Source organism: Ailuropoda melanoleuca, chromosome 8 (assembly GCF_002007445.2).
Source record: "Ailuropoda melanoleuca isolate Jingjing chromosome 8, ASM200744v2, whole genome shotgun sequence".
In the NCBI taxonomy this organism is placed as follows: Eukaryota; Metazoa; Chordata; class Mammalia; order Carnivora; family Ursidae; genus Ailuropoda; species Ailuropoda melanoleuca.
Genome location: NC_048225.1, coordinates 86,157,203 through 86,183,901, shown reverse-complemented (window position 1 = coordinate 86,183,901; position 26,699 = coordinate 86,157,203). Strand labels below are relative to the sequence as shown.

The following is a 26,699-nucleotide window of genomic DNA, read 5'->3' as shown; positions in this document are numbered from 1 at the left end:
AGTATCTCCTGCCCATTCTGCCTCCATTCTCTACAACTGCCTCCAACAAGAGCCAGACTGAAAATCTCCTTTCTGGTCTCTCGTCCTTCTTAAATCTGCTTCTAGATGATTAAAAAAGCCTGACAGGCGTCAGCATATCACCACTCTCCGTACCTCGTCCTAAGGTCTCTGTAAATGTCACCTGTTTTCCTTCATTTTACTCGTTTCGAGCAATGCATATGACATCATAGTCTCTGTAGCTCATTGTGTAGGATCTCGGGGCCTGTTCCTTACCACTGACAGTATCCTTATTTATTCTAAAGGGGTGTCAGCATGGAGGGTGGATGCCTGACTGTTTGGTATGCTTAAGGCTGACCAGGTGAAATTAAACTGAGGGCCAAAGTATCTCCCCTGTGGATTAAAAATCATCGTTATTAATTCATAATTCACATACGTTGTTTAATGAATTCAAGTATAAAGGGCCCTGGGGCTCATAATAGGTGGCTTAAGATTATAGGCAAGTTTTTTAACCTTTTGGTGAGACATGTCTCATTTGTAAAACAAATGAACTCTCAGGTCCTTTCCGTATTTAGTATTTTTATAATTTTGTGAAAGGGAAATAATTACACTAGTAAAACTAAGCCCTTATATCTTTTATTGACAGTTAAATAATTTGCTTGGATTTTCCCATTTTTAATTTAGGTAAATTTAAATACTGTCATATGCTTTGTTTGTTTGTTTGACATAATGGGGTTTTAAATACTTTCTTAGAGGACACGTTTGAGTTTCAGATTATTATAGTTTTGCTTCTGTTGGTCATAGGTAAAATCCCAGACAGAACTAAGAAAGACTCCGGTGTCTGAAGCTAGGAAAACACCTGTAACTCAAACCCCAAGTCAAGCAAGTAACTCCCAGTTCATCCCCATTCATCACCCTGGAGCCTTCCCTCCTCTTCCCAGCCGGCCAGGTAAATATACATTTTATACTTAATTTTATCTGTGTATGAGTTTCTGCTTGTTAATTGAGTAATTTATACTCTACTGGAGTTATGTTACTAAACCATAATGTTAAAAGGTAGACGGAAGTTCTCTTTTCTCTAATGCTTATGAAGTTATTTTTGAGCCATTTCTCTAGTTTATATACAAATGCATGTTATCATGAAAGCATTCCCATCACTAAACCTGGCATTTAAGAAGCCACCTTTAGAATACTCCAGTTGCTTCACTGGATAGAAGTAGCAGCCACTACTCTAATTTAATTCTTGAAATCAAAGATTGATGCTTGATCAGTCTCACTTGATGGTTGATCCCTGTTCTTTTATAATTTATTAGAGGACCTCTTCTCTACCCTACCCCATGTCCCCCTCACATGACTGACTTTTGTCTTTCTTTTGCTAAGTGCCTTTAGAACTAAAGCTGCTGTGTTCTTCTATTTTGAAGGGTTCCCGCCTCCCACATATGTTATTCCCCCTCCTGTGGCATTTTCTATGGGCTCAGGTTACACCTTCCCAGCTGGTGTTTCTGTCCCAGGAACCTTTCTTCAGCCTACAGCTCACTCTCCAGCAGGAAACCAGGTGCAAGCTGGGAAACAGTCCCACATTCCTTACAGCCAGCAACGGCCCTCTGGACCAGGGCCAATGAACCAGGGACCTCAACAACCACAGCCACCTTCCCAGCAACCCCTTACATCTTTACCAGCTCAGCCAACAGCACAGTCTACAAGCCAGTTGCAGGTTCAAGCTCTAGCTCAGCAACAATCCCCCACAAAAGCTGTGCCGGCTTTGGGGAAAAGCCCTCCTCACCACTCTGGATTCCAGCAGGTCAGTTACAGTCGCGTGTACCGTGCCGCTGAAATAAGGAGGGAAGGCTGAGATTACTCAGTGTTTGGTTAATTAAAAATACGGGTTAAGCTTTCAGATGCTTTTGCTGTGGAAGGATTATGGGAATGCAAAAATACTCTCTTTGCTGTTTAGAAAAGTTCAAATGTTTTCCTTTCTTTTGTAAAGGATAATAGATCTTAAGTACCATTCTTTGCTGCTACTTCTTGTCGGCTTTGTAGAAAAGGACTTTGTATAAATAATTCTCTCCTGTTTGAACATAAACTACAGAAGGGAAATAGAATCATAATCTTGATGAAGTGTTAAGAATAGGACACCATTCTTAAACATATTGTCAACCCCACGACACTTGAGGCAGGAAGGGGAACACACACTCGCACATAGGCGCACACACACACTCATTTGTTCATTAAACCTCATAAATAATTGAATTGAAAGAGAATGTGAGTTCAGTGCCCATCATCTGTTCCCAGAAAGCTCTGGGTATTGAAAAACGTAAAGGGTGAAGGACTGCTGAGTTTTGTTGGTTGTAAAATCTCTCAAGTTCTGTGATTTCCTGAATATTGAAGGTAACATTGCATTTTATCCTCATCTTGATGACAAGCATCTCTTTTTTAGTATCAACAGGCAGATGCCTCCAAACAGCTGTGGAATCCCCCTCAGGTTCAAGGCCCATTAGGGAAAATCATGCCTGTGAAACAGCCCTACTACCTTCAGTCCCAAGACCCCATAAAACTGTTTGAGCCGTCATTGCAACCTCCTGTAATGCAGCAGCAGCCTCTAGAGAAGAAAATGAAGCCTTTTCCCATGGAGCCATATAACCATAATCCCTCAGAAGTCAAGGTCCCAGAATTCTACTGGGATTCTTCCTACAGCGTGGCCGATAACAGAGCTGTAATGGCACAGCAAGCAAATATGGACCGCAGGGGCAAACGGTCACCAGGAGTCTTCCGTCCAGAGCAGGATCCTGTGCCCAGGATGCCATTTGAGGTGTGTGTCCTTTCCTGTCACCAGACATGGCGGAGATAGGTCTGGGGCTCTTCATATCTTTTGAATTTCTCAAGTAGATGTTTCTAAAGGCCACTCCGATTCATTAGTGCTGCGGCCTGCTGCCAATAACTGGTGCGGCTCTTGGTCTCCCGCTCACAGTTGCACGGTATGATTGGATCTGGGGGAGCTGAGGATTTCCGTTACTGATGTGGAACTGGAATGGTCCGGTGGGGAGGTGATGCAGAAATCTAACACAGCATGTTAGAGAATTCTGAAACAAAGCTCCTCTCAGTTGGGCTGAGTCATCTAAGTTTAAAAATGGGTTTACTGCGTATTTAAACAAATTGCTGTCTGAGAGGAACAAAGTCAGCCAGTTATCTTTGATAGTGGAGTTCCCCTTCCTTTCTCTCTTTATTCATGAGAAACAGGTATGTTTGTAACTTTTTAAAAGAGCTGTTTCTCTGTTAGCCCAAGATATGCTAATCCCTTTGCTCCACTGCATTGTTTTACTCACAAGCCGCATTAACCTTTTATGTTCTGCTCCATGTTTGTCAGTGTTTTTTGCTTCTTTTGTTGTCTTGATCTTTCACACCCTTGTCCTTGTGTCACTATATTTTTGTTTCACAGCCTTTTCTTTGCATAATACTGTCTGCTGTAATTCTCCTTGACTTGCGTTGCTTATATCCCCCTAATCATGCTACTACTCCTTTGTGCTTTTGTCATCCTTATTGCACCTCACTGTGATCCTTTCTGTCACTAGGACACCAAGGGCTCCCCTCTGCTTCCTCCGGACCTGTTAAAGAGTCTGGCTGCCTTGGAGGAAGAGGAAGAGCTGATTTTTTCTAACCCTCCTGACCTTTACCCAGCTCTGCTGGGGCCTCTCGCCTCTCTTCCTGGACGGAGCCTCTTTGTATGTATTTGACAATTCTTCTTGCTCTAACCCCAGCTTCTTTCCTGAGATTTGGAGTCCTTGGAATAGATGATTTCTTTTTTCTAGAGCTTTCCTTCTTTACAGAATTATACCATTTATTTCCTTATTGCCCAGACTAACCAGCAAATGGTAGTAGAACGTGGGAAAACATTTCTGACTCCATAGTTGTAAATCTCAGAGTCATAGCTTTGTTATATGTGTTATCCAGAAGCATCTTCGGGGCTGGTCACAGGATGCAGTGCTGGCAAATTAACTGACTTTTTAGGTGGTGCCTCCTTCTAAACCCAGGAATTTCAAGGATCGTTTGATCTTGCTTAGGCGCAGTGAGATTTTTCTTCATGTGCTCAAAATATGGCATGAGATACGTTCTAGATTTTTTAGTGACATTATTGAATGGTATGTGGCTCTTTTCTGTTTGGTTAACTGAGAGCCCTGTTCTAAATTCAGAGCGATAGTCATAAACAGAATGAGTGAAAATGAAGAGAATTTTATTTATAAATATTGTTGGAGTGCCACAGATGAGTGAATACAGAGATAAATAATTAGGATGACATGGAATAAAGTCTTAAGGTATTGATTAGCAGTATCTTTTAAAAATAGTCCTCTAGAAATCACTCTGCATTTCAAAGGATGGCATTCTGTATTCTTGTCAATATTTATATTTTGCTGAGGTGGGGGAACATGAAAAGACATATGCTGTGAAGTTTTCCCCTCCCTTTACTCCATCTTAACAAAACATAAAACAATTCTGAATTTTACTTTTTTGCTGTTTCTTTCTCATAGACATGAGGCAAGAAAACATTCATAAGATTAAAATGCATTAATTTTAGTATTAGAAATAAAATTATATGGCTCTCATGACAGAAGCTGCCATCCTGGCACTTGAAGTTCCCATAAGAATTTGCCCTGGTGAGTGGCCAGAGAGACTGCCCACTTTTTCCCCTAAGTTAGAGAAGTAAAAGATCCCCTAGAAACTTAAACTACCAGAGCGCAGTGAGAACACCTCAGGGTTGTGGAAAGCCTAACTGCGAAACTGTTGGCTCCGTGTGTTTGCCTTTCTTGCTGCTCTTCCTGCTTCTCTACTCGTGTGGCTTGAGGGCCAGGGGCCAGTGCCTCTCTCTCCACTCCTTTCCTACCACCTTACTTCCTGCTCTACCTGCCCGCCTCCGTCCAGCGCGGGAGCTGGTGGTGGAAGAAGTGGGCGTGGAGTGGTAGTGTTTTAGGGTTTTGGTTTTGGTTTTTGGTTTTTTTCGTGTTTACAAAAAAACCTTAACTGTAATCCTTTCTGTATTTAACATTGTTAATGATATAATGTGTGTGAAAAAGTGCCTTGCATGTAGTAGGTGTTTAATAAATGCTTTGTTGACCAACTGTTCAATGACAGTGAGCATCAGAGATTCAGCTTTTTTTCCTGGTAATTTTCTTAGGGCCAGTAAATAGAAGTTCAGCTTTAGCAACTATTTTAATAGATGCCACAAAAGAGCTGCTTAGAAACCATGTTGACAAAACCAGTTGTCAAATGGATTTGAAAGGCTTTAAGTCATTAATGTGTGTTTTAAAAATTGGGGGGAAGAACTGCCAGATCAACTCAGCATCTTGTTTTGAGAGTATTTTAAATGCAACTCTTGATAAGGGTATTCCTGAAGGTTCCTGCTAGTAAACACTCAGAACTGCCATTTTCCAGGGTCCCTGGTCCCTACTGGGGTATCTGTGCTAGATGAGAAGTATTGATCCAGGAGCATTGTGTCTGACTTGCCCGTGGCACCTGGCACTTAGCTGGTGTCGTGGTATTAACATTAATTCACATCTTTGAAACCTTACGTTGTACATGATGGGTACGTACAAGTATGCTTAAATGGTGGTCTTCTGCTTTGATTGTATAGTATCTTAAGATTAATATTAAGAAAATGGAAGGCATAATTTAACTACCTTTTTTTCCGGGACTGTGAAGAAATCCTTGTTGGAGAAGCCCTCGGAGCTCATGTCCCATTCCTCCTCTTTCTTGTCCCTCACCGGATTCTCTCTCAATCAGGTGGGTAGATGGTGAAGAATCGGCTTTGTGCTTTTATAGTAGGCTACTAGTATTTCCTTTCCCATTCTATTTCCATACCCCTATTTTTCTCTTCCTTTCTCTTCCATGTATTGGTGTCTTCCAGACATTTTATTTTATATAACTCTATCCCTCTGATTCGGGTATATGCGATACTTGTATAAGTTTGAGCCCTTTAACTTCTCATTAATATGGAAATCCTTAGGCCTCTGTTGTTCACCCAAGTGAGTTATTCATACTTTTAAATCTGGGTGGTTTACGTAGGTAGAGAAAATAACGAGTGAGGGAAAACAGATATAAGGGGAAATGAATTTAACAGGAAAACCAAAAGAAACTGAAATAAAAGCCTTCAAAAGTTTGTCTTGTTAAGAAAAGCTTGATACACTTAAGATGCTTAAGCATCTGAGAACGTGAGCATTACATTTTCTTAAATCTCTTTCCTTGGAGTGAATTTATAACTTGGTGGTTATTGTCTTTCAGGAAAGATACCCAAATAACAGTGTGTTCAATGAGGTATATGGGAAAAACCTGACAGCCAGCTCCAAAACAGAACTTAATCCTTCGCTGGCCCCCCAGGAGACATCACTGTACTCCCTCTTTGAAGGGACCCCTTGGTCTCCATCACTTCCTGCCAGTTCAGGTATTGACTAGTCTTTAAATTACAGACCTTGCAATTCCTGTTCACTCAAATTGATGATGAATTAGTATGATTTTGTGATTATAAGTCTGATAGTTTTTTTTAAGTCGTTTCTGAAAGAAAATAGGAAAAAAGCCCGATGAGCCAGTTCACATAATAAGTGCCACTAAAAAAGCGTTCTACATCCTCAATAACCAGCAGAGTTGTAAGAGAGAAAACTATGCGTCCTATCTTAAGGTTTCCGGCTCTTCTTTAGTTTTGTTCGTAGATATTCGTTGTTTTCAGGAAAAGTTGCTCTTTTTAAAATAGAGGGTTTTTTTAATCCCTATTTTATAAATGGAGTTTGATTTAATAGTAATTCCTAAGATTACGCGATTCTGTTTCTGGTAGAGAAGACCGATCGATATTTACCTGAAATGGGAGTGCCAGAGTAGCGCGTGCACAAAGTTGTCTGTCTAGTTTTGCTTTTTTTTAAAAGCAAGGACCATGCCTTAGATATGTGTGCAGGAAGACCAACTAGGACATCCGGCAGAGTCCGTTTGGGGGCCCTTATTCTGCCTTTCTCCCGAAGCCCCGTGGTTATTTTTAGTAGAATTTAAGTGAGCAGATCTATAGGAAACTTTAGGACTTGGTTTGTTTGTGAAACATCTATTAATGTCTTGTGTTGTTGTGATTTAATAGATCATTCAACACCAGCCAGCCAGTCTCCTCATTCCTCTAACCCAAGCAGCCTGCCAAGCTCCCCTCCAACACACAACCATAATTCTGTTCCATTCTCCAACTTTGGACCTATTGGAACTCCAGATAACAGGGAGAGGAGAACTGCAGATCGGTGGAAAACTGATAAGCCAGGTGAGATCCAGACTTAATTGCCTAGTGAAAGTGAAGTCACTCTGTCCTTCTCTGGTGTTTGGTATTTGGTGATGACAGAGCATCTTGAATTCTTCTTATCTCTTTGCATCCCTTAGCCATGGGTGGGTTTGGCATTGACTATCTCTCAGCGACATCATCCTCTGAGAGCAGTTGGCATCAGGCCAGCACTCCAAGTGGCACCTGGACAGGCCACGGCCCCTCCATGGAGGATTCCTCTGCTGTCCTCATGGAAAGCCTAAAGGTGAGTGAGTTTTAGGAACAAGAACCACGAGAGATGTGGTTCTCCTTTTGTTCCTGTAAATAGCCAGACTTATTCCTAAGGCCCTCAGAGTTGACCAATTCATAGCACATATCTAGTAAAGTCCTAGAAACGTGGTGTACCTTATAAGATTCTTGAGTAGGGGTTTTGTTTTTTAATTTGTGAACTCACTAGTGACAAAGCAGTTATCTTCAAGGGGGACAGAAACAAAGGTTTTAGTTGCATTGTAAGGTTAAGACAATTCTGATTCATTTTGGTATGTTTGATTTAAGCCTTTTGTGAACAAGTAAAAGAAGTGTATCCAATTTTAGAGATGTTTTGTTTGCCTAAAATCTTTATAGTAAATATTCTGTGATCCCAAGTGGCACTGAGTTTTAGTAAAAAGTATTTCACCTTTTCGGGTTTAAAGTATTCTTAGTGGGAATGAACTGGCCTTGAAGACAGTCTTACAACAACTTTGTCTAATAGCTGGTTTTTTTAGGGGGCAGGGATCTTGGGACATATATGCCTTTATATGTGGCGAGGATTGAGAAACAAATGCCTTTCAGACATCTAGGCATTTGACCTCTGCTGACAAGCTCTGGGCTGTTTTTCAGTCTATTTGGTCCAGTTCCATGATGCACCCTGGACCTTCCGCTCTGGAGCAGCTGTTAATGCAGCAGAAGCAGAAACAGCAGCGGGGACAAGGCACCATGAACCCTCCACACTGAGGCCAAAGTGGCAACCCTGGGAATGAAGGCTCCATAAACCATGGCATGTTGGGTTTGCAGGACTGGCCCATACAGTCCCCTGCAGGTGGCAGCCCTCTTTTCTGTTTCTTGCTGTCGAGAGGGTGTAAGCGTTCCACCGGCGTGCTGAGTGTGCACGAAATGTCCGCAGTGCAACAAAAAGAAAAAATCATCAGGAACTCTCCGTCCCCCTGGGGCCTTCCGGAGGGAGAGAGGAACTGCTGTTTGTCTCACTCAGTTACCTGATATCACCGCCTCTCACCTTCTCCATCGTGCATGTCCCCAGCCACAAGGGAAGTGAAAGCTGAGAAGGGGAGGCAGATAGGAGAAGCCAGTGGGAACTTCTCAGTCCTTTTTTCCTCTTTGGGGAATAAAATAGGAATCCATTAATGATTGCTTTGCTGACTGAGAATGTAGTTGAAATTATTCCTGAACATCTTTTATTATTGTTATTACTCTCAGTAGTAAAATATCACACTGAATTCTTCCACACACAGATGTGCTTCTTAGTCAGTGTGTAGCAAGGAAAGCCCCGTTCACTGCTCCTGTGAGAGGTTGGTGGTGACAGGATGGGGAAACTGACCTCTTCAGCCAGTGGAAGTGTTCCATGAGGGAGAGTCCAAGGCCTCAACTTTCACTCAGAAGGTTTGGGCAGGCTCTTCTCTGGCCTGGAGACTCCAGCAGGAAATGCCCTTCACTCTGTAGGTGCTCGAGCCCCAATCGAGGATGCAGTGTGGGCGGTGGTGCTGGGCTGGACTGGCAGGTGACTGCTGTAGGGTTTTAAATTAATGTTTTTGATTCCTGTACATTTTACGGTAGCATAGCAAGCAGTCTCACAGAAGACAGGCTGGTCCATTCGTGGCCTGACACATTTTAATAGGTAGAAGCTTTCAGTGTGGTTATTTTTTGTTTGATTGGTTTTTGTGACCCCATCCTGCTTACCACCCACCTCCTCTTGTCCCTACCTCCATCCCTTTCCTACCCTATGCTGTCTGCTAGTAATTGTTTCTGTTCCTAATGTGTACAACATCTCGCCAAGAAGCAACAGCATGGGGTCCAGCAGTTGGGACCCAAAAGACAGTCTGAAGAGAAAGGAAGCCGTGGCGTCTGCGTAGCGCACGACGGGCCAGGCCCCTGCCCAAGCTGCGTCTCCCACCCTCCACTTTCAGAGTGAAATTCAAAGCAACATGGACATGTGTGCATCACGCACAGAAGAAAACACAACGAAGTCCATTCTGGAAAAGGCGAAAGAAAGGAAAATAAACTTTTATTTGGTATTTATTAGAAGGAAAGAAGACTGAAAATTTTCTTGTGTAGAAACAGAAGGACAGCATTTCTTGTTAGTTCCTGGAAAAGTAATATTTTAAGGGGAAATTATGGAAGCAATCTAAATGTCCAATTGCTGTGCTAGTGGTAAGGTCTATTTCTGGGAGGTCTCTCCGTGCGTGTGTGTGTGTGTGTGTGTGTGTATGCGTAAGCGTGCGTGCGCACGCCCAGCTACTCTCCCTGGGGGAGGGGGAGTGTGTGTGAGTGTGTGGAGTCAGTGTGGGACTTACAAACTGGAAGACAGCTACAGAGCAAAGCACATCCAGGAGCCCCGGTTGTCACTCAAGTCTGGGCAACCCCAGCAATGGAAGGGGTGAGATTAATGCTCATTGCTCTATAGAGAGAGTGGTTGGAGCCCCGTATGCTTTACATTATTGCTCTTTAAGTTTGACATGGTGTTTGGGGTTTTTTGTTTTTGTTTTTTGTTTTTTTTGAAAGGTCTGAAAGGGTGAAGCCCCCCCCAGTGGCAATATGAAACCCTTTGTGCTTCTCTCCAGCCCCTTCCCTGTGTCCCCCTCTCTCCCACCCCCTCCCTTCCAAGCCTCCTTCCCCACTACCTTGACCCACTTTGTGTGTTTGAGCTCTGCATTCAGGCAGCTGCAACATTCCAGTGTTTGAGCTGTCCCTGATTCTCGCACCCTAGACGAGCTAGCCAGGTTCACTGTCTCACCCCCGGTACTGCCCACGTCCCATCTACAGCCCTGTTTCTGCATGAGAATTTGGTGTTTGGAATGTTTTCTGACTCCTGGGGCGGGGTTCCTCGCCTTATCATCCTCAGTGTGGAGTAATGAGGAGGGAGAGGAGAATCTTCATCAGAAACCGGTTTTGTGTAGTAAACTTTCTCTTGTGTTTTTTTGTTTTGTTTTTTGTTTTGTTTTGTTTTGGTCTGTCTGTGCAAGACCTGCAGCTGCTGAGATCAGCTTTGCCTTTAATTAAACCATGTTCTCTCCAACCAGACCTGTGTGTACGCTGTTTCTTTGCTAACCCAAAAGAATCTCCTACTTAAAAACCAAGTATTTCAACTACGTATAAGTCATCTAGGGGAAAGCAGAGATGGTCAGAAATTGAATATGCTGCAGGGTTATTTAGGCTCTTAATAGCATTCCAAGCCAGTGCGCATTATTATGGAAAGGGATGGGTAGGAAGAAACTTACTGTCAAAATTCTTTTATCTAATAAACATTGGCTTATGCAAAGAAGTTAACAGCCCTCCATTTTTATCCTTATTTTTACTGTCAGTGGGGCAATGCAGAGATCGTTTCTCTTTCTGGTCTACAAAAATCACGAAGTCTGATTAGCCCCAGCAGTAATTAGTGTCTTAGCTTTGAGGTTGCATTTCTTTGAATTGTGTCCGAAATTTCCAGTGGTAGTCTGCTGGGCCTGCCGCAGAGAGTGGGTCGGACGTCAGTGCCGTGGCCTGCCAGTCTGTGTGTTCGTGCTGGGCAGCAGGCCTCTCACTTCTGTGTTGGTTCCATCGACCCTTCATTTCCTCACTGCTATTCACAAGCACCTGCGCTCTTGTGGTTACAAAGCCATACATACCGTACGGGAAGGAGGGAAATGAAGGCCAGTTCTGAAGGCTAATATTTGTTAACCCCAAGTTAGCCCTAAAAAATCAAGCCATTTGGTTAAATGATAACCAAAATAAAACCATAGCATTCTATCATGTATACTGGTATAGTCTGTATTATATAAAACGTTAACTGGGGCGCCTGGGTGGCACAGCGGTTAAGCGTCTGCCTTCGGCTCAGGGCGTGATCCCGGCATTGTGGGATCGAGCCACATCAGGCTCCTCCGCTATGAGCCTGCTTCTTCCTCTCCCACTCCCCCTGCTTGTGTTCCCTCTCTCGCTGGCTGTCTCTGTCTCTGTCAAATAAATAAATAAAATCTTTAAAAAAAAAAACAAAAAAAAAAAACGTTAACTAACAGGATCATCCTGACCAAGTGGCTTCCGGAATGCGGCTTTACATCCCTCAGGTGCTAGTGGGACGTGCTCAGTGTTGAACTCTTAACAGAGGTGCCTCTCTGAGAAGGCGTGCAGGGATCTCGTTCTAGTATTTTAATTCTCTGTGGAATTGAAAACTAAGCCTAGGTTCTGTTTAAGCAATGAGACTTTAAATAAAGGAGTTAATTTTGCGTGTGTCTGCCATCTGAGTTACCTGTAAATTTACCCCAGGCTCTAGCAGTCTGTGATTGTACTGGTACAGGAATAGGGGTATTTATACTTCGGCCTTGGGCCCGCACTCTGGGTGTCTTGTTTTTGTATGTTTTATTGAGGTATCACATAGAGAAGTGCACCGATAATAAGTGTACAGCTCAGTGAACTTTTACAAAGTGAACACATTTGGGTAGCCAGCACTCCGAGCGAGAAACATTATCAGCGCCCTAGAAGACCCCCTCACGCCCTTCCAGACACTTCCATCCACTCACCCCACCCCACCCGCCAGGGTCCTCATCATGATAAGTTCTCACATCATTGTGTAATAGGTTAAATGTTCAGTGGGCAAAGTAGGTTAGTTAACACCTCCAAACCAAACAGTAATGTCTCCGTACAGTGTCCTGCAGGGGCATGCTAAACTTTACAAATGGTTATAGTTACTTTTCTCCAACTTTGTAGGTTATGGAACATCCTAGACTCCTCTAGGAGAGCTTTCCAAATCTGTAGTTGAATGTTCTTCAACAAACGCTTTGGGGAAAATGCCGATCTTCCCTTTGCACTCTCCTTCCAGCCAGTCTTCATTCACTGATAAAAGGAAATGTGTACATCAATTTCTAAAACCAGTACAGGAGAATTACCTCATCTGGATATGCCACACAGATCTTCGGCATTCCTTCACCCCCTATTGTGCTAACAGGGAAAAGTGCATATTGGAAAGTGATTTGAGGGAAAAGTGAACATAGGACTTCCACCATCTTATTGGTTTGTCTCATATATGATAATGGAGGAGTAAAATACAGAAAATCAATTTGATTTTTCAGAAAAAAAAAGTTGCCTGAAAAATAAGATGAAAGAAATTGAACAATAAATCTTGAGATAGGATATTTTTTTTTTTTAAAGATTTTATTTATTTATTCGACAGAGATAGAGACAGCCAGCGAGAGAGGGAACACAAGCAGGGGGAGTGGGAGAGGAAGAAGCAGGCTCACAGCAGAGGAGCCCGATGTGGGGCTCGATCCCATAACGCCGGGATCACGCCCTGAGCCGAAGGCAGACGCTTAACCGCTCTGCCACCCAGGCGCCCCAAGATAGGATATTTTTTATAACAAGTTTTATCTGATCCCTGTTAGGAATCTACATGAAAAGGACCTGTCATTAATTGAAAACAGTTGATCTTTGGGGCACATGGGGGAGCTCAGTCTGTTAAGTATCCGACTCTTGATTTCGGCTCAGGTCATAATCGCAGGATTGTGAGATCCAGCCCTAGATAGGGTTCCGTGCCGAGCGTGGAGCCTGCTTGATATTCTCTTTCTCCGGGACGCCTGGGTGGCTTAGTCTGTTAAGCATTTGCCTTTGGCTCAGGTCATGATCCCAGGACCCTGGGATCTAGTCCCACACAGGGCTCCTTGCCCAGCGGGGAGCCTGCTTTCTCCCTCTGCCTGCCGCTCCCCCTGCTTGTTCTCTTTCTCTCTCTCTCTCTCTGACAAATAAATACAATCTTTAAAAAAAAAAAAAAAGATTCCTCTCCCTCTGTACCTACCCCTGTTTACTCTCTCTCAAAAAAAGAATTAAAAAAATAAATAAATACAGTTGATCTTTGAACAACACAAGTTTGAATTGTGAGGGTCCACTTAATACACAGATTTTTTTGATACAGCACAGTGCTGTAAAGGTATTTTACGATTTTTTTCTTCTTTTTTTAAAGATTGATTTATATTAGAGAGCATGGGTGGGGGGGCAGAGCGAGAGAAATCTAGGAGACTCCCCCACAGAGCATGGAACCAAACATAGGGCCCGAGGCAGGGCTAGATCCCAGGACCCTGATCATGACCTGAGCTGAAACCAAGAGTCAGACACAATAAGGAATATGCCTCATTTTTTCTCTCCATATCTACCCAGAAGGTTTTTCTATGTGTTCTCTAGTTTTTATCTCATCCCAGCCCCACCGCCCAAACACTGGACAGTGTAGCTGTTTGGTTGATACACTTAAAAAATGGTGCTGGGAGTTACTAAGCCCTGTTGTCCCCTATCAGAAGATAGGCACTGCCAGGGCACCCTGCTTCTTTATTTCATTGCTCATATTTTAAGTTAACTGCCACACAATGGTATGCTCTCTACCCCATTAACTTTAAAATCTTGTTTCTTAATCTGTTGGATTTTCTGTCATAATTGGTGATGCTATGTTTTCACTACTCTGCATTGCTAATGCACGTTACTGCTGTTAGAACAAAGATTTGGTGGGACTCTTACTCCTTTTGAAGTAGAGAAATAAGATTATGTCAAACTGTGAGTTAGAATGGTGCTTCTCTGGGTCAGGAGATCAGCCTCACATTGGAAGCCTGTTAGAAATGCAAATTTGGGGGTCCCACCCCAGACCTGAATCAGAATCTCTGGTTGCTGGGCCAAAGAATTTTATCTAACTCTTGGAAGGGTGGTTGGGCATACCGAAGTTTGAGAAGCACTAAATCAGAACTCTCTACTTAAATACTGTTTCAGTTCGTAGTGTGTTTGATTCCTAATGGGATCGGGAAAGTCACCAGGGACACAAAGCAATGTCGAGTAGCTTCTTTTAAGGCAAAATTTATGTACTTCTTCCCTCATCTTCAAAAAGTGCATCAATTCAAAGAACTATGGTTTACAGAAAAGTATCCTATGGTTTGGTGCAAAGGCAAAATGATTCCAGCCCCCTTCCAATTGGTTCACTCTGGGAATGAGAATGCATGGCTTCCAAAACATAGCCATCTTTCATGATCAGAATGTCACCTGAGTCTGTCATTTGTTGCTTCCCTGCCCGTTGGAGCAACAGATGGAAAGGCTGAGCGCTCCATTCTGCTCCCTGTGGCTGAAAGCTAGGAAGGAGATTGAAACCACTGGCTAAAGTTTGGTTTGTCAGTTATTAATGTTTCTTCTTCTCTTCCCTTGAACTTATTGCTGCTAACATGGAAATTAGTTTCTGTGATCCAGGAGTAGTACTTACCCATTGATATAATCTGGATTATGTCCCCTTCCTGAAACTCCAGGTCTTCTGGTTGGGCAGCCTCATAACTGAAGAGTGCTACCACTTGGTCTCCTTCCTTAAGCTGAGGTTCTGTTGTCTGGTTATTAGCTTCAGATTTCTCACTTTTCTTGGGTTCATCTGGAAAGCCTTGGTCACCCTGAAAGAATAAGAGGGCTGTTAGTTTTCCTAACATTTTGGCCAGTGAACATTGAACATCACTAAAGGAATCCGTGAAATGTCAGCGTAGCACCTGGAATAAAAATTCATGAAGGCCAAGTCTGTGATCAGTCCCTAGCATAGACCTCACGTGTACTTTTGGAATATTGAATGGTTGGATAAATGAACCCAAAAGGTCTGCAGAACCGTAGCTAGTCTTAAAATCTTACAGTAATCCTGAAAAAGCTAGAATATGTTACTTCTTTGCAGATAGAAAAATAGAGATTGAGTCACAAGTAATAGAACCCAAAGTCAGACCTGGGTTTCTAACTCCAAATCCCAACACCCTCTCCCCATCACCCACAACACTAGGGACCTTGTTAGAAATGTAAATTTCTGGCCCCATCCCAAACCTATTAAATCATAAACTTGGTGCATATGGGGCCCAGCAGTCTGCATTTTAACAAGCCTTGTATGTGAGTCTCATACTTGCTAAAGTTTGAGAAACCGTGCAGAGCGCCATATCGTCTTTCTAAGGCCATGAAAAAAGGCATTGCTTTCTGATAGATGTAACTACACCTCTTCGTTGCCATTGTGGTCATTTTTGATCCACAGATGTTGAAAAGAAGAAGGGTGCAGTTTCTAGAGATGTGAATCCTAGGATTTAACAAATCTGCTTTAGAAAACCTGCGAGCGTAAGTGCTGTACTGCGTGTTCAAAGCCCTCACTTCCTAGTGTCGCTTGTGCCAGCCCTGGCAGATCCCTTTTACTAGAAGGCAGTACAGTGAGGTGGAAATGGCCGTAAGGAGTCTAAAGGCCTGGGTTTGCATCCCAGCTCCACTGCTCACCAGCTGTGTGTCCCTGAGCAGGTGGCGTAACCTCTCTGAACTTCAGTTTCCTCACCTGAAATAGAGGCTAGAAGAAAAGATACAATGTAGAAGAGTAATAGCTGACAAATATTTTTTTTAAGATTTTATTTATTTACTTGAGAGAGAGTACGCATGCGCGTGTGTGAGCGGGGGCAGAGGCAGGGAATCCTAAGCAGGGAGCCTGGCGCAGGGCTCCATCCCACCCCTCTGAGATGACGGCCCAAGCCGACACCAAGAGTCAGAGGCTTAACTAAGCGCACCACCCAGGCGCCCCTAGCTGACAATTACCAGACTCTCTGTGAGAGAACGACGCTAAATATATACATACATACATGTAAACTTGATTAAAGGTAAGTGTTCCTGCATGGAGTAGACACTCAAATGATCGTTCGTTTTCCTGCTCTCCTAGTGAGTGAACGGGCACATCCTGACTGGCTGCCTCCAAGAGCAGGGGCGGCGACAGAGAATGCGGGCAGTGACCTCCGAAGCTGGAGTGAGTCCCAGAAAGACTGTGTTGGGAATTTGGGGAGAGTTAGCCACATACAGCCACGAATTAGACTGAAGCTCTCTTCAAAGAACAAAAATTAACAATAATTAAAAACAATAAGCTTTTTAAGGGAAGTAGTTCACATTGAGAGCCGAGCTGCTAGGCAGAATCCCTTCAAGACAGTACTGATAGGATTGGTCCCAACCTAGACTGTCGGAAACCTTAGGGTGCCTGTTCAGACTCCAAAGGACCCTTGCACTTGGACCTTGCCTACCCCTCCCCTGCCCAGGGTGCTGGGGCCTGTGACCTCTCAGCCAGAGGCGCCAGTGAGCCCAGGGGCCCTACTTCCTGAACACAGTTTTCCGAACTCTTAGATTCCACCAACCTGGGGCTCAACCACAGGGCCTCTTTACTTCGTCCTCTCCCACTCAGTTTTCTTTCCCAGCACACATGTATCTGATTTCAGTGAGACTCTGCCAAAGAGACCCTTCCCTAACTGAGCAGAAGCCCCTGCCCAGTGGAGGGGTTGAGGGTGTAGAGGAGGGACTCTGCCCCCGCAGGGCCCACGGCCCCAGGCCTAGATGGTCTGGAAGAGCTTTGCCAGTGCACTCATTTCCATGGTCTCCAGATCCATTCAGAGATGAAAACTAGTAGCTCTCCAGAGGGTTCCCATAGGACCTGTGGAGTTTTACACCCGTTACTGATGTAAGTACAGATGCCCCAGTCTGAACCTGGTAAAGCAGGAAACAGGCGAGGCGGGGGGGGAGAACTGAAGGTGTCAGAGACACCCCAGTTGACAATGGCTTCGGGCCGTGGAGACTGCAGTGTCCTCGATCGTGTGTTGGGACTCCCCAGTGTCAGGGCTGTGGACGGGGAGCTGAGCACTCGAAGGAAGCCAGCTGGCCGGCCAGCCTCTCAGAGCCCCCAGCCTTGCTCATTAGGCCCCTGAATCAGACATCCCAAGCCAGCATTCATGCATCTTTCTGCCTGCTCACAGCCTCATCCAAGGGCAGCAGTGTGCAAGGCCTTCCACGATGGGGCCCTGTTGCCTTGCCAGCCTGTCTCCTAGCTCCTCCTCTTGTGTCCATCACCCACTGCTGACTCTCAGGGTCTCCCTCTGCTCTTCCATCCATGTAAGGCACCCTAACCTCCTCCACCTTGCTAATTTCTATTTACCGTTTGAAGGCTACGCTTCAAGACAATTTCAACGTCATTTTCTCTAGGAAGACTATTGACTGTTGACTCGTCCCACCTTCCTTCGGCATTTTTGGGTGAGACACCCTCCCCTGTGCTTATAAAACACAGTACGCCATCGTGTGTCTCCATCAGTTCACCTACCACATGCTTTGTAATCACGTCCGCCCTTGGCTTTCCCCCAAGAGCCTGTGTCTCGTTAGTGTTTATATCCCCAGTGCCTATCTAGCGAGCAGTCAGTGCTCCATAAATGTTTGTTGAGGAATAAACGTCACTAGACAAACACTGGAAACAATCCAAATGTCCACCAACAGGTGAATCAATAAACAAATTGTAGTATTCATATTGTGGGATTCCACTTAGAGATACCACTAGCGATCAAAAGAAATGGACTATAATAACACAAAAGCATGTATAAAAATGGAAAAGTATATAATGAAATGTACTATTAAAACAAAAGTTTTATGTACAGTATATCTATTCATATGAATATATCTTCCGAAAGGGGCACCAGCTCATTGCTGTCTGGAGGCTGATAGCTGGGTAGAGATGAGTAAGACCCAAGTCAGAGAACATATATTTACATAACATACTTAGATATAATATTTTATATATAAACGTATTATAGATACATAATATTTACATTATATATGTAAATCTACATACTGTACATATGAACTTTATTAGTCCATCAATTTCATATAAATGGATCGTGTGAATTTATGTGAATATATATACTGTACGATCCATTTATATGAAATTACATCAAAAGTGAAAAAAAGTCCGTTGGTATGTGGACAGAAAGAAAATGGACGGTTTTCAGGAACCATGGTTGTGGGAGGGAATTAATCTCAACAACAAAAAGAAATGATAACCTTTCCCTTGGAGACAAAGGGACAAAGTCAAGAGTGTTAACGTGTCGCTACTGCTTCTAGCCTCTAACTTTGCCCCAACTCCCTTTACTCTTCCTGGCCAGTTAACTCTGTTCTGGGCCCCGAGGTCCAGAAAGAGGTTCAAGAATACAGGCTCTGGAGCCAAAATACGGGGCTCTGGTTCCACTCCCGACCTGCTGTGCAACCTCTCTTTGCCTTGTTACCTAACTTGTGAGGTGGGGTCACAGTAGGTCACGGAGTCGTGGGGTCTGTAAGAATGAACACGCAGCGTACACTTAGCACGGTATCTGGCACGTGGGATGCCCTCGGCGGATGCCGGCTCGTGGTGGGATGTTGTAATCCACATAATCTCTCTGTGGAATAAACGCTATTTCCACTCTCACGTGTTCTTCCCCGTGAAAACTGACAGCGAAAACGGCTATGAGCTCAGCCTCAAGCTAGGATTTCGTTCCGACCCTGCTTGATGGCGATGGGCCTAACCTTGGAAGAGTTAGGTGAGGCGGCAGACAGAAGACACTCCTTTCTGTGCGTTGTCGGGCCTGGCTGCCACCGGGGTGCAGGGGCAAGGGAGGCAGAGCTGTGGCTCGTGACTCGCCGTGCCCTCAACACCAAGCCCAGGGCCAGGCTCGCGGACCGTGCTCGGTAAACGCTGCACTGTCGTTGCGCAAGTGGCCCGACAGACACGGGACGTCGGGTGCCCTTGGGCTCATTGCACTCACCACTGTGTTCTCACACCACAGAGTCAGGCAGTAGTTTCTCACTTGGCCCCAGGCAGCCTTCATGTTCTCTTCCGAAAGGGGCACCAGCTCATGGCTGTCCGGAGGCCGGTAGCTGGGTAGAGACGAGTAAGACCCAAGGCAGAGAACATTAGTACAAAACCATCCGCTTCTCTCCCCCGGGCCATAGCAGGTCCCCAGGGGGAGCCCCGCTGTCCTCATGGACTCACCTCAGCTGCGTGTGTTCCGGCAAGAGCTCCAGTTTCTTGGACACCATGTCCCGGACCTGGCTGTAGGGGAGCCCGGGCCGAGTCTCCATGACCACCGTGTACTTGTAGTGCACCTTGAGTGTGTAGGGCATGGGGACGCTGAGCTTTACGTCCTGAGGGGAGAGGAAGCAGAGTAGCGCGTGAGTGTCTGCGGCCTCCTCGTGGCCACATCCTGGATCACCGGGAGCGTTCTGTGCCGCAGGGAGAGGCCGATAGTTAACCGGTTTCACGGTAATGGAAAGGGCTTTCAGAGGTCCCGTAGCCCCGCTCTTGCCTGGATAGGAATTCCTACGGAGCCAGAAGATCCGGCCCACGCACTCTAGGCCCGTAGGAAATGTGTGCACGGCGGTGGGGAGAGCCATGTGGGGGTTCCTAGCCCGTGGACTGTGTGTATGGTGGTAACTGGCCCACCCTTCCTCTGGGTCTCTTTCTATAACCCTGGGACACACGCTCATGGCAGAGAGCCTCAGCTTTTCCTTTCTCTACCACTTGAAATAGTACAAGGAAAAAGCTTACCTTGGGCTCTTCTTTTTCTTTTTGACCTAAACGGAGAAGGTAGGAAGTAAAACAAAAGAAGACGATGAATAAACACTCCTGGCCAGCCCCCGCCTTCCACAGGATGAAACCTCTTAGAACAGGACACCCAACTTTAAGTCTCTGGGGTGATTCTTAACCCTAATAAACTGTAGGGGAAATCATACTCGGGGGAAATGTGCAGGGCAAAGCACAAACAGATGAACCCGGTGCCTGCCTCTGGGGAGCACACAGGCAAGTATCAAAGGACCATCACACCCCGCAGCACATGGGGTGAGCAGGGACCCCAAAGCCCAGTTAAACCAGTGGGCTCTGAGCAATGACAGCGGGGAGTGCAGGATGAGCCAGGGGTCACAAGCAGCAATGTTAGAACCACTTATTTTTCCCTTGTCCTTTATTTTTGTGCATGTTTCCTAATGAGCATCATATATTAATATGACCTTATGCACATAATTCATAAGAGAAGTCTGCATAAAGATATTCACAATAGAGGGGGCACGATGGAAAAAAAAGACCATTGATCTCATACCCAGCTAATCATTAGAATCACTTGGAAGGTTTTTTTCCTAGAAATACAGATTCTGAGGCCCAATTCTAATCATGAAGAATCAGAATCAAAGGCCTAAGAATGTATATTCATAAAATTTTCCTAGGTTCATATGTGATCCTTGATGGGCCCCCAGACAGAAAAGGCAAAACAAAAAAAAGAAGCTATCGAGGATGTTTTGAGGGGTAATTGGAGAAATGTGAATACGAAATATACACTCTGTAATATTATACTAACATTCAATGTCCTAGATGTAACACTTGTGTTGTGGTTATGCAGGAGACTAGTAGGAGACAATGCGCGAGGGTAGGGCGAGGCCGTGAGTCTGTAACTTCCTTTCAAGTGTCTCAGAGGGGAGGATGGGGAGTAGGGTGAGGCCCTGGTACCAAATGTTAGCAGTTGGTGAATTTAGGTAAAAGGTATTCTGGTGTTTATTGTACTACACTTTCAACTTTCAATCTCTAGGTTTGACAGTTTTCAAAATAAAAATGGAGGTGTGGGGAGCGTCCCAAGGGGTTCTGGTGATCTGGGAGGCCTCGCAGTCACGGATCTAGGATCCTTCAATGCATCCCTACCGAGCACTTATGCAGGATCAGCTCAAACTGCATTCGTGACCACAAGCCCCTCACTTCCCAGACATCAGGAGAATGTCCTTTCACATCTGCCTTTGGTTCGTGGTCTACCCCTCGGGGCTCTGCAGAGCCATTTCTTTTCCAGATAGAGCTCCTTGGACATTTGAAAAGAGCCTCTCCGTCCTCCTCTGGGGTAAACGTGTGCAATGACTTCAACCTTTCTTGCCCGGACAAGGTTTCCGTACCTCATGATGGAGGGGTCTGGTGACCACTTGAGTTGGGAACTCACTGCCCCCCAGAAACCAGCTACATTTACTGACACCCCGTGAGTGTTCTGGAGTAGGGAGGGAGAAGTGGCATCTATTTCCTATGTTTTGGGTGGGTGGGTGGTGCAGGAAAGAGGGGCCCTGGGGCTGTGGGGTCATAAGCTGAGCAGCACGCTGGAAGGAGAAGAAGAAACCAGAATCTCCTAGAAGGCTGAGAGAGCAACGCTCTGTGAGGAAGCAGCCGGGAGCGGTCCTGCACCCAGGCCAAGGATGTGGTTCCAGGGACACGAACCGGGTGGCAACTGGGGTCTTCCAGGAGCGCTGGAACTGGGAGGAGCTGGGATATCAGACTCCGGGGAGGCTTCCTCCTGGGGGTGACAGAGACGGTGAGAGCCTTCATTCAGACAATGTTCTTAGGTAGGAGTGGGGGTGGGAGGCTCACGAAAAGGGAGCCAGGGGCAAATGGCTTCCTAAAAGCTGGAGTGGTGGCGACATTCAGGGGAGACTAAGGAAGGTGCTGGTTAAAGGGGAGGCAGGGTTGGCCTGGTGGGAACAAATCACAGTAGAAACGAGAACCCTAAGCCCCATCTAAAAGGCCCCTATGCCTAACCCGCCCTTTCAGCCACACTGGAAATGTGCTGGAGCGGGGGAGGACCCTGCGTCTTGGCTCAGCTCACCCTCTCGCTCCACATTCTGCCGCTTCAAAGGAAAAAGTCCACCTCTCATTGGTACGGCATTTAAAACATTTCAAGTCATCTGGGTGTAGTAACTTGGAGCAGGGAGGGCCAAGCCCGCAGGGGACAGCTGGTTGCACAGTGTCCAGGGAGACAGGTCAGACACCAGCGGTCATCAACATGGCCGCTCAGTCCCAACGAAGCCCACCGGCAGAAGGGCCGGCCTTCAAGGTATGAGGGGGGCGCCGTGGCAGGCAAGGCCTACTCTGTTCATCCTCTAGAATGGATTTCTCTTTGTTAATGGCCTGTCACAGGCCAACACATGGACTGTTCTGGGTGAAGAGGACATTTCTGGGAAGACCCAACCTTCCTATACGACAGGCTTTGGGTCCCAAGTCCCCCCTGAGTGGGAGGAATCAGACAGGTGGGTGGGCCCAGTAGGTCCCTTGGACACCCCCTGCCCCAGCACATCAGGGAGTCTTCCTTCCTCGCCAGGTTCAACTCCAGGTGGCTGGTGCCAACCCCAGGTGGACTCCAGACTTGTGAGTGGAAGGACCTTTCTGGCATTTTTTGCACGCTGCCCTCTCCATGGAGGGGCAGAGGTGGGCAGGAGTGGGTCAGGCCGTGGCACTATGTTACCTGGGGCTGCTGAGCTTGGATCCGCAGCTCAACCGGTTCAAGGTAGTTGCAGGGCACGAGCCCCTTCTGTGGCACCGCATCAGGGAGTGAGAAAGGGGAGAACAAGGCCGCGCTCATCAGTGCCCATCGGAGCCAAGCTGCGCCCCCCAACAGCCCAGAGACGTGGGGGCGGGGCGGGGGCAGCTGGTCTGAGGGTGACGGAGCACATGCTGCTCCTCGGAGAGCTTTGCCATTTATTGCTGGGATCCCGTGGCCCAAAACCCCCGCCCTGGCCCTCTGAATACCTGCCCATTGAACATGACCGTGGCCCAGTTATCGTTGCCCTTCTTCAAGACAAAGACGATGTTCCCCGGCATGACCTGCAGCTCTTCTGGCGTCTCGGGCACAAACCCAAACAGTACGCGGTGAGCTTCCCCTTCCAGGGCCCTGCGGGGACAGACACGAGATTCCGAGCTCCCCTGGCCCGGACTGCGTCCCGCCCATGGCACCGAGGCACCCGCGACAGCGGCCTTGGGGCCAGGAGCCCCGCTCCAGGCGCCCTCTAGCTCGGCATCTCTCCGCCTCTGGGACCCGAGCGGGACCAGGCAGGAACATGAACATGCTCCATAACCACATGGGCGGTGGGACAAGAATGAAAGACAAAACAGCACGAGGCACCCGGGCCGTGTCCTCCTCACCCTCCCTTCCCCTCTGAGGAGGAAGCTTCCAGGCTGTGCTGGGCCAGCTCTCGAGTCCGGGCTGGGGTGCATCAGGCTCGGTGGCAAGGGGACCGCACAAGGTGGAGAGCGGGGCACAGCCAGCTGGCTGAGAAAGGGCCGTGGGGCGGCCGGAGGCCGAGTCCCCTGGAGGCCAGCTGTGGGGAGTGGGGCCATGGAGAGGGGGCCCGAGGCCAGCCGGCTGTGTGCTGGGCTGTGTCATTCTGCCTTCACCATTCCCTCAGGGCCTGCTTTGCCCTTGGAGGCTCTGGCTGCGTGGCCTGTGCCGCTTTGGAATGTGTCACTGCGGGGCTGGCTCCGGGGCTGAGGCACCTGCTCTGGCCAGGGGGTGGGGAGGGCTCCCTCTCACTCCCCCTTTGTCCCCCGCCCCTCAGCCCTGCTCTCTGTTTCCAAAGGGGAGACACTCCTCCAGCAGGCAGCGTCAGCCATGAGCTCACAGCCCCCTCCTTTGTACAGTTGCTGTGGTACTTTCTCCAATCTTTAAAAAGCCTTCTTTATTGGGTGGGGGATCTGGGCTTGCTTCCTTACTGAGAAGAAATTCTTAGGAAAGCTGTAAGTTGTGTCATTCTTGGCTTCTCATCTTATAGAAGAATGGCTTCTTTTGCTCGAGTTGTTCCTCCTACTTCTCCAGAGACCATGTGTCCAGAGGGAGTGAAAAATGTCCACTCAGCAAAGGACACACCACCTAGCCTCCCACGGTGCTCGCCCGACTCCAGAAAGCTCTGGTCTCCCCCTCTACTGAAGAGGCTACAATCAGGGCAAATCCGCACTCCAGCCTCTGGTCAGAGGGGCTCTGTCCCTCGGACACCGCTGACCGCTGCCTTTCAGCGGTGACCCCCATGCGTGGGTGGCTGTGCACGTGGACCTGGGGACTCCTGTGGTCGATCCTCCCATCCCCCCTACATATCCATTCTAACCTTGGAGACAGGGGGAGCCCACACACGAGGCTACATTCCCCAGGACTCAGCCCCTGACCCCGGCCTCATCTTCACCCCACCTTCTTCGGATATTCCGTACCCTGCTCTACACTGAGCTTACCTGAAGATCTCCGGGGTTTTGGGTCTGGGTGGAGGTTCAGCGGCCTATTGAACATTGAGGAGGAATGAAGGGAAGGAGGGGGAGAGAACAGACTGTGAATGGTAACTTGAGTCTTCTCCCAGACCCGAAAATCAAAGAATGCGTGAAGAACCCTGTCGAGGGAGAGGGCACTGTGTACCCTGCCTACACACTGGAAAAGCACCCCTCCCACCAGCCCCCCGGGGACAGGTGTCTCGAGCAGAACAGTTCATCTCGAGCCAGTGCTGGTGTCTGGAGAATTTTAGCTGTCACAGAGCAGCATGGCATCACGGGGGTGCTTTTGACCTTGAGCTCTGTCCCTTTCCTAGGACAGCTTCCAAAAGCTGTTCTATAATTAATGTCTGCTGTATCATGTGACCCTTGTGGGTATTTAAAACCCGCTCAAGGTCCGCTGACCAGGCAGAAACCTCCTTTCAGTGTGTTCCCTGTTCTACACCAAGTCATGGAGTCCACTGATCTGGGCTTCTTCCTCCTTTTGGAGTCTCTGGCTGCTCTTCATGGTGAGGACACCAATCTAAGGATCCCGAATCTCTCTATCCTCCTCGGCTCCTGTCACCCTCCGAGCCCCGGTGTCGGTCCCACCCTGGGCTAGCAGCCGTCACTCTGCCCCCGGGAGGCCAGGGGCGCTGCTGTCGGGAGGGACCAGGTGTGTTTGACCGGATTGTGGGTGCCACGCTCAGGAGCCCCTCCCCGTGCTAGTGCAGCCCAGTGTGCGTGTGCAACGGCGCTCAGTTTCCTCAGCCCGTCTTACCTTGTTCCCCTGACAAGGAGGGAAATGCCTTCATGTTTCTAGACCTAGCAGCCTCTCTCTGGCCCAGACCGGGCAGAGCAGTGGCTCACTGGGGGCACCCAGCGTGTTCCCGAGGGGATCTCCTGTACGTGGGCAGGTGTGTGGAGGGGACCGGCCCACAATCCCAGGCCCCACGGAGGCCCCTATCCGCCCCTGTGTCTGAGAAGAGGCCTTCCAGAGCTTGTGTTCCCATTTCCCCAGAGACTAGTGCAGCCTTCAGGAGAGATCGTCCCCAGAAGCTCTCCCCAGCAGCACGGGAGTGCAGGCTGGCATTCTGGGGGCGCAGGAGGGTTGGTTTCTGGGAACCTGAGGTTAAGCCTAAAACTGGCTTATCCTTCCAACAGTCGTGGACCTGTGACCCAGAACAGCCAGCCAGACGCTGTCAGCCAGGCTGAGAGGGCAGTGGGGGAGCCCTTAAAATGAGGCAGCTCAGCACAGATAGTCTCCCCTTCGGATGTTTCCAGAGAGCTCTGGGGATCTGGGTCCGGGGAGCGGGATGGGGCTGCCTCACCTGTGGCTGCAGAGGGGCAAACCCCGAGAAACTGTCTTGATCCACCACAGACGCCACCACCTGAAATCGAGGGAGGAGCGTGTGAGGGCCCGGCCCCACGCTGCTCCCATGCTTCACGGTTTCCCCAAGATTGCCTCCTCTCCCACACCCTGCATCCATTCTCGCTGGAGCCCCGGCCCGGACGTGGGCAGCGGCTGCGGGGTGGGGGCTGACCCTCTGGGTTAGGAGTCCCAGCAACTCAAGAAAATAGTACCCGCCCAGCCCTGTCAACCCGGCAGGCTCTCTCTCTCTCTGTACTTTTTTTTTTAATTGGGGTGAAATTCACATCATATAAAATTAACCATTTTGAAGTGGACAGTGCAGGCATTTAGGAGATGTATGAGGTGATGACAGTGTCGCGTTTAGGACATTCACAATCCTGTGCGCCCACCTTCTCATTCTAGTTCCCAGATGTTTTCTTCACCCCAAAAGAAAACGCCACCCCCACGAACAGGTTAGTGTACCCCTCCTCCCCCAGCTCCTGGATGACCAATGTGCTTTCTATTTGTGTGCATTTACCCATTTATGTGAACTATCTAGTTCACATAAATGGGATCCTGTAACAGGTGGCTTTCGTGTCTGGCTTCTTCCCTAGCACGATGTTCTCAAGGTCTATCCGTGCTGTCACTTACATCAGTCCTTTCTTTTTTCTTTTTTTTTTAGAGAAGGAAATAGATGGGGGGTGGGGAAGAGGGAGAGAGAGAGAGTCCTAAGCAGGGTCCATGCCCAGCGCAGAGCCTGACATGGGACTCGATCTCACCACTCCGAGATCAGGCCCTGAGCTGAAATCAAAAGTCGGACGTTTAACGGACTGAGCCACCCGGGCGCCCCAGTACTTCACTCCTCGCTATGGCCATTTCACTGCATGGCTACATCACACGTTTATCCACTCATCCGCTGATGGGCTTTGGGGTGTTTCCACCGACCCAGGCGCTCTTGAACCCTGCTGCTCTGCCAGAACCCGCTACCTGGTCAGCGGGCAGCG

At 47.5% G+C, this 26,699-nt stretch overlaps 2 protein-coding genes across 6 annotated transcripts in view; one reads left to right on the top strand and one right to left on the bottom strand.

The window, feature by feature from the left end:
- SMG7 (SMG7 nonsense mediated mRNA decay factor) overlaps positions 1–10,567 on the top strand; it is an 86,423-nt gene extending 75,856 nt beyond the window's left edge. For 3 of the 5 annotated variants that reach the window (XM_019804485.2, XM_034666809.1, XM_019804486.2), the window contains 9 exons: positions 802–946; positions 1,419–1,798; positions 2,435–2,806; positions 3,567–3,716; positions 5,689–5,769; positions 6,268–6,427; positions 7,106–7,276; positions 7,393–7,538; positions 8,153–10,567. In XM_019804485.2, coding sequence (XP_019660044.1) covers positions 802–946; positions 1,419–1,798; positions 2,435–2,806; positions 3,567–3,716; positions 5,689–5,769; positions 6,268–6,427; positions 7,106–7,276; positions 7,393–7,538; positions 8,153–8,266 — 1,719 coding nt within the window. In that variant the 3' untranslated portion in view covers positions 8,267–10,567. The remainder of the gene's footprint in view (positions 1–801; positions 947–1,418; positions 1,799–2,434; positions 2,807–3,566; positions 3,717–5,688; positions 5,770–6,267; positions 6,428–7,105; positions 7,277–7,392; positions 7,539–8,152) is intronic. The other 2 variants (XM_019804488.2, XM_019804487.2) reach the window with 1 other exon arrangement.
- A 1,294-nt stretch (positions 10,568–11,861) lies between these two features.
- NCF2 (neutrophil cytosolic factor 2) overlaps positions 11,862–26,699 on the bottom strand; it is a 29,235-nt gene continuing 14,397 nt past the window's right edge. The window contains exons 6-15 of the mRNA XM_002923881.4: positions 25,676–25,735; positions 24,336–24,379; positions 22,866–23,007; positions 22,582–22,647; positions 21,561–21,636; positions 19,866–19,891; positions 19,311–19,462; positions 19,084–19,195; positions 14,745–14,922; positions 11,862–12,352 (exon numbers count right to left, since the gene is read on the bottom strand). Of these exons, the coding sequence (XP_002923927.1) occupies positions 12,240–12,352; positions 14,745–14,922; positions 19,084–19,195; positions 19,311–19,462; positions 19,866–19,891; positions 21,561–21,636; positions 22,582–22,647; positions 22,866–23,007; positions 24,336–24,379; positions 25,676–25,735 (969 nt within the window). The 3' untranslated portion in view covers positions 11,862–12,239. The remainder of the gene's footprint in view (positions 12,353–14,744; positions 14,923–19,083; positions 19,196–19,310; positions 19,463–19,865; positions 19,892–21,560; positions 21,637–22,581; positions 22,648–22,865; positions 23,008–24,335; positions 24,380–25,675; positions 25,736–26,699) is intronic.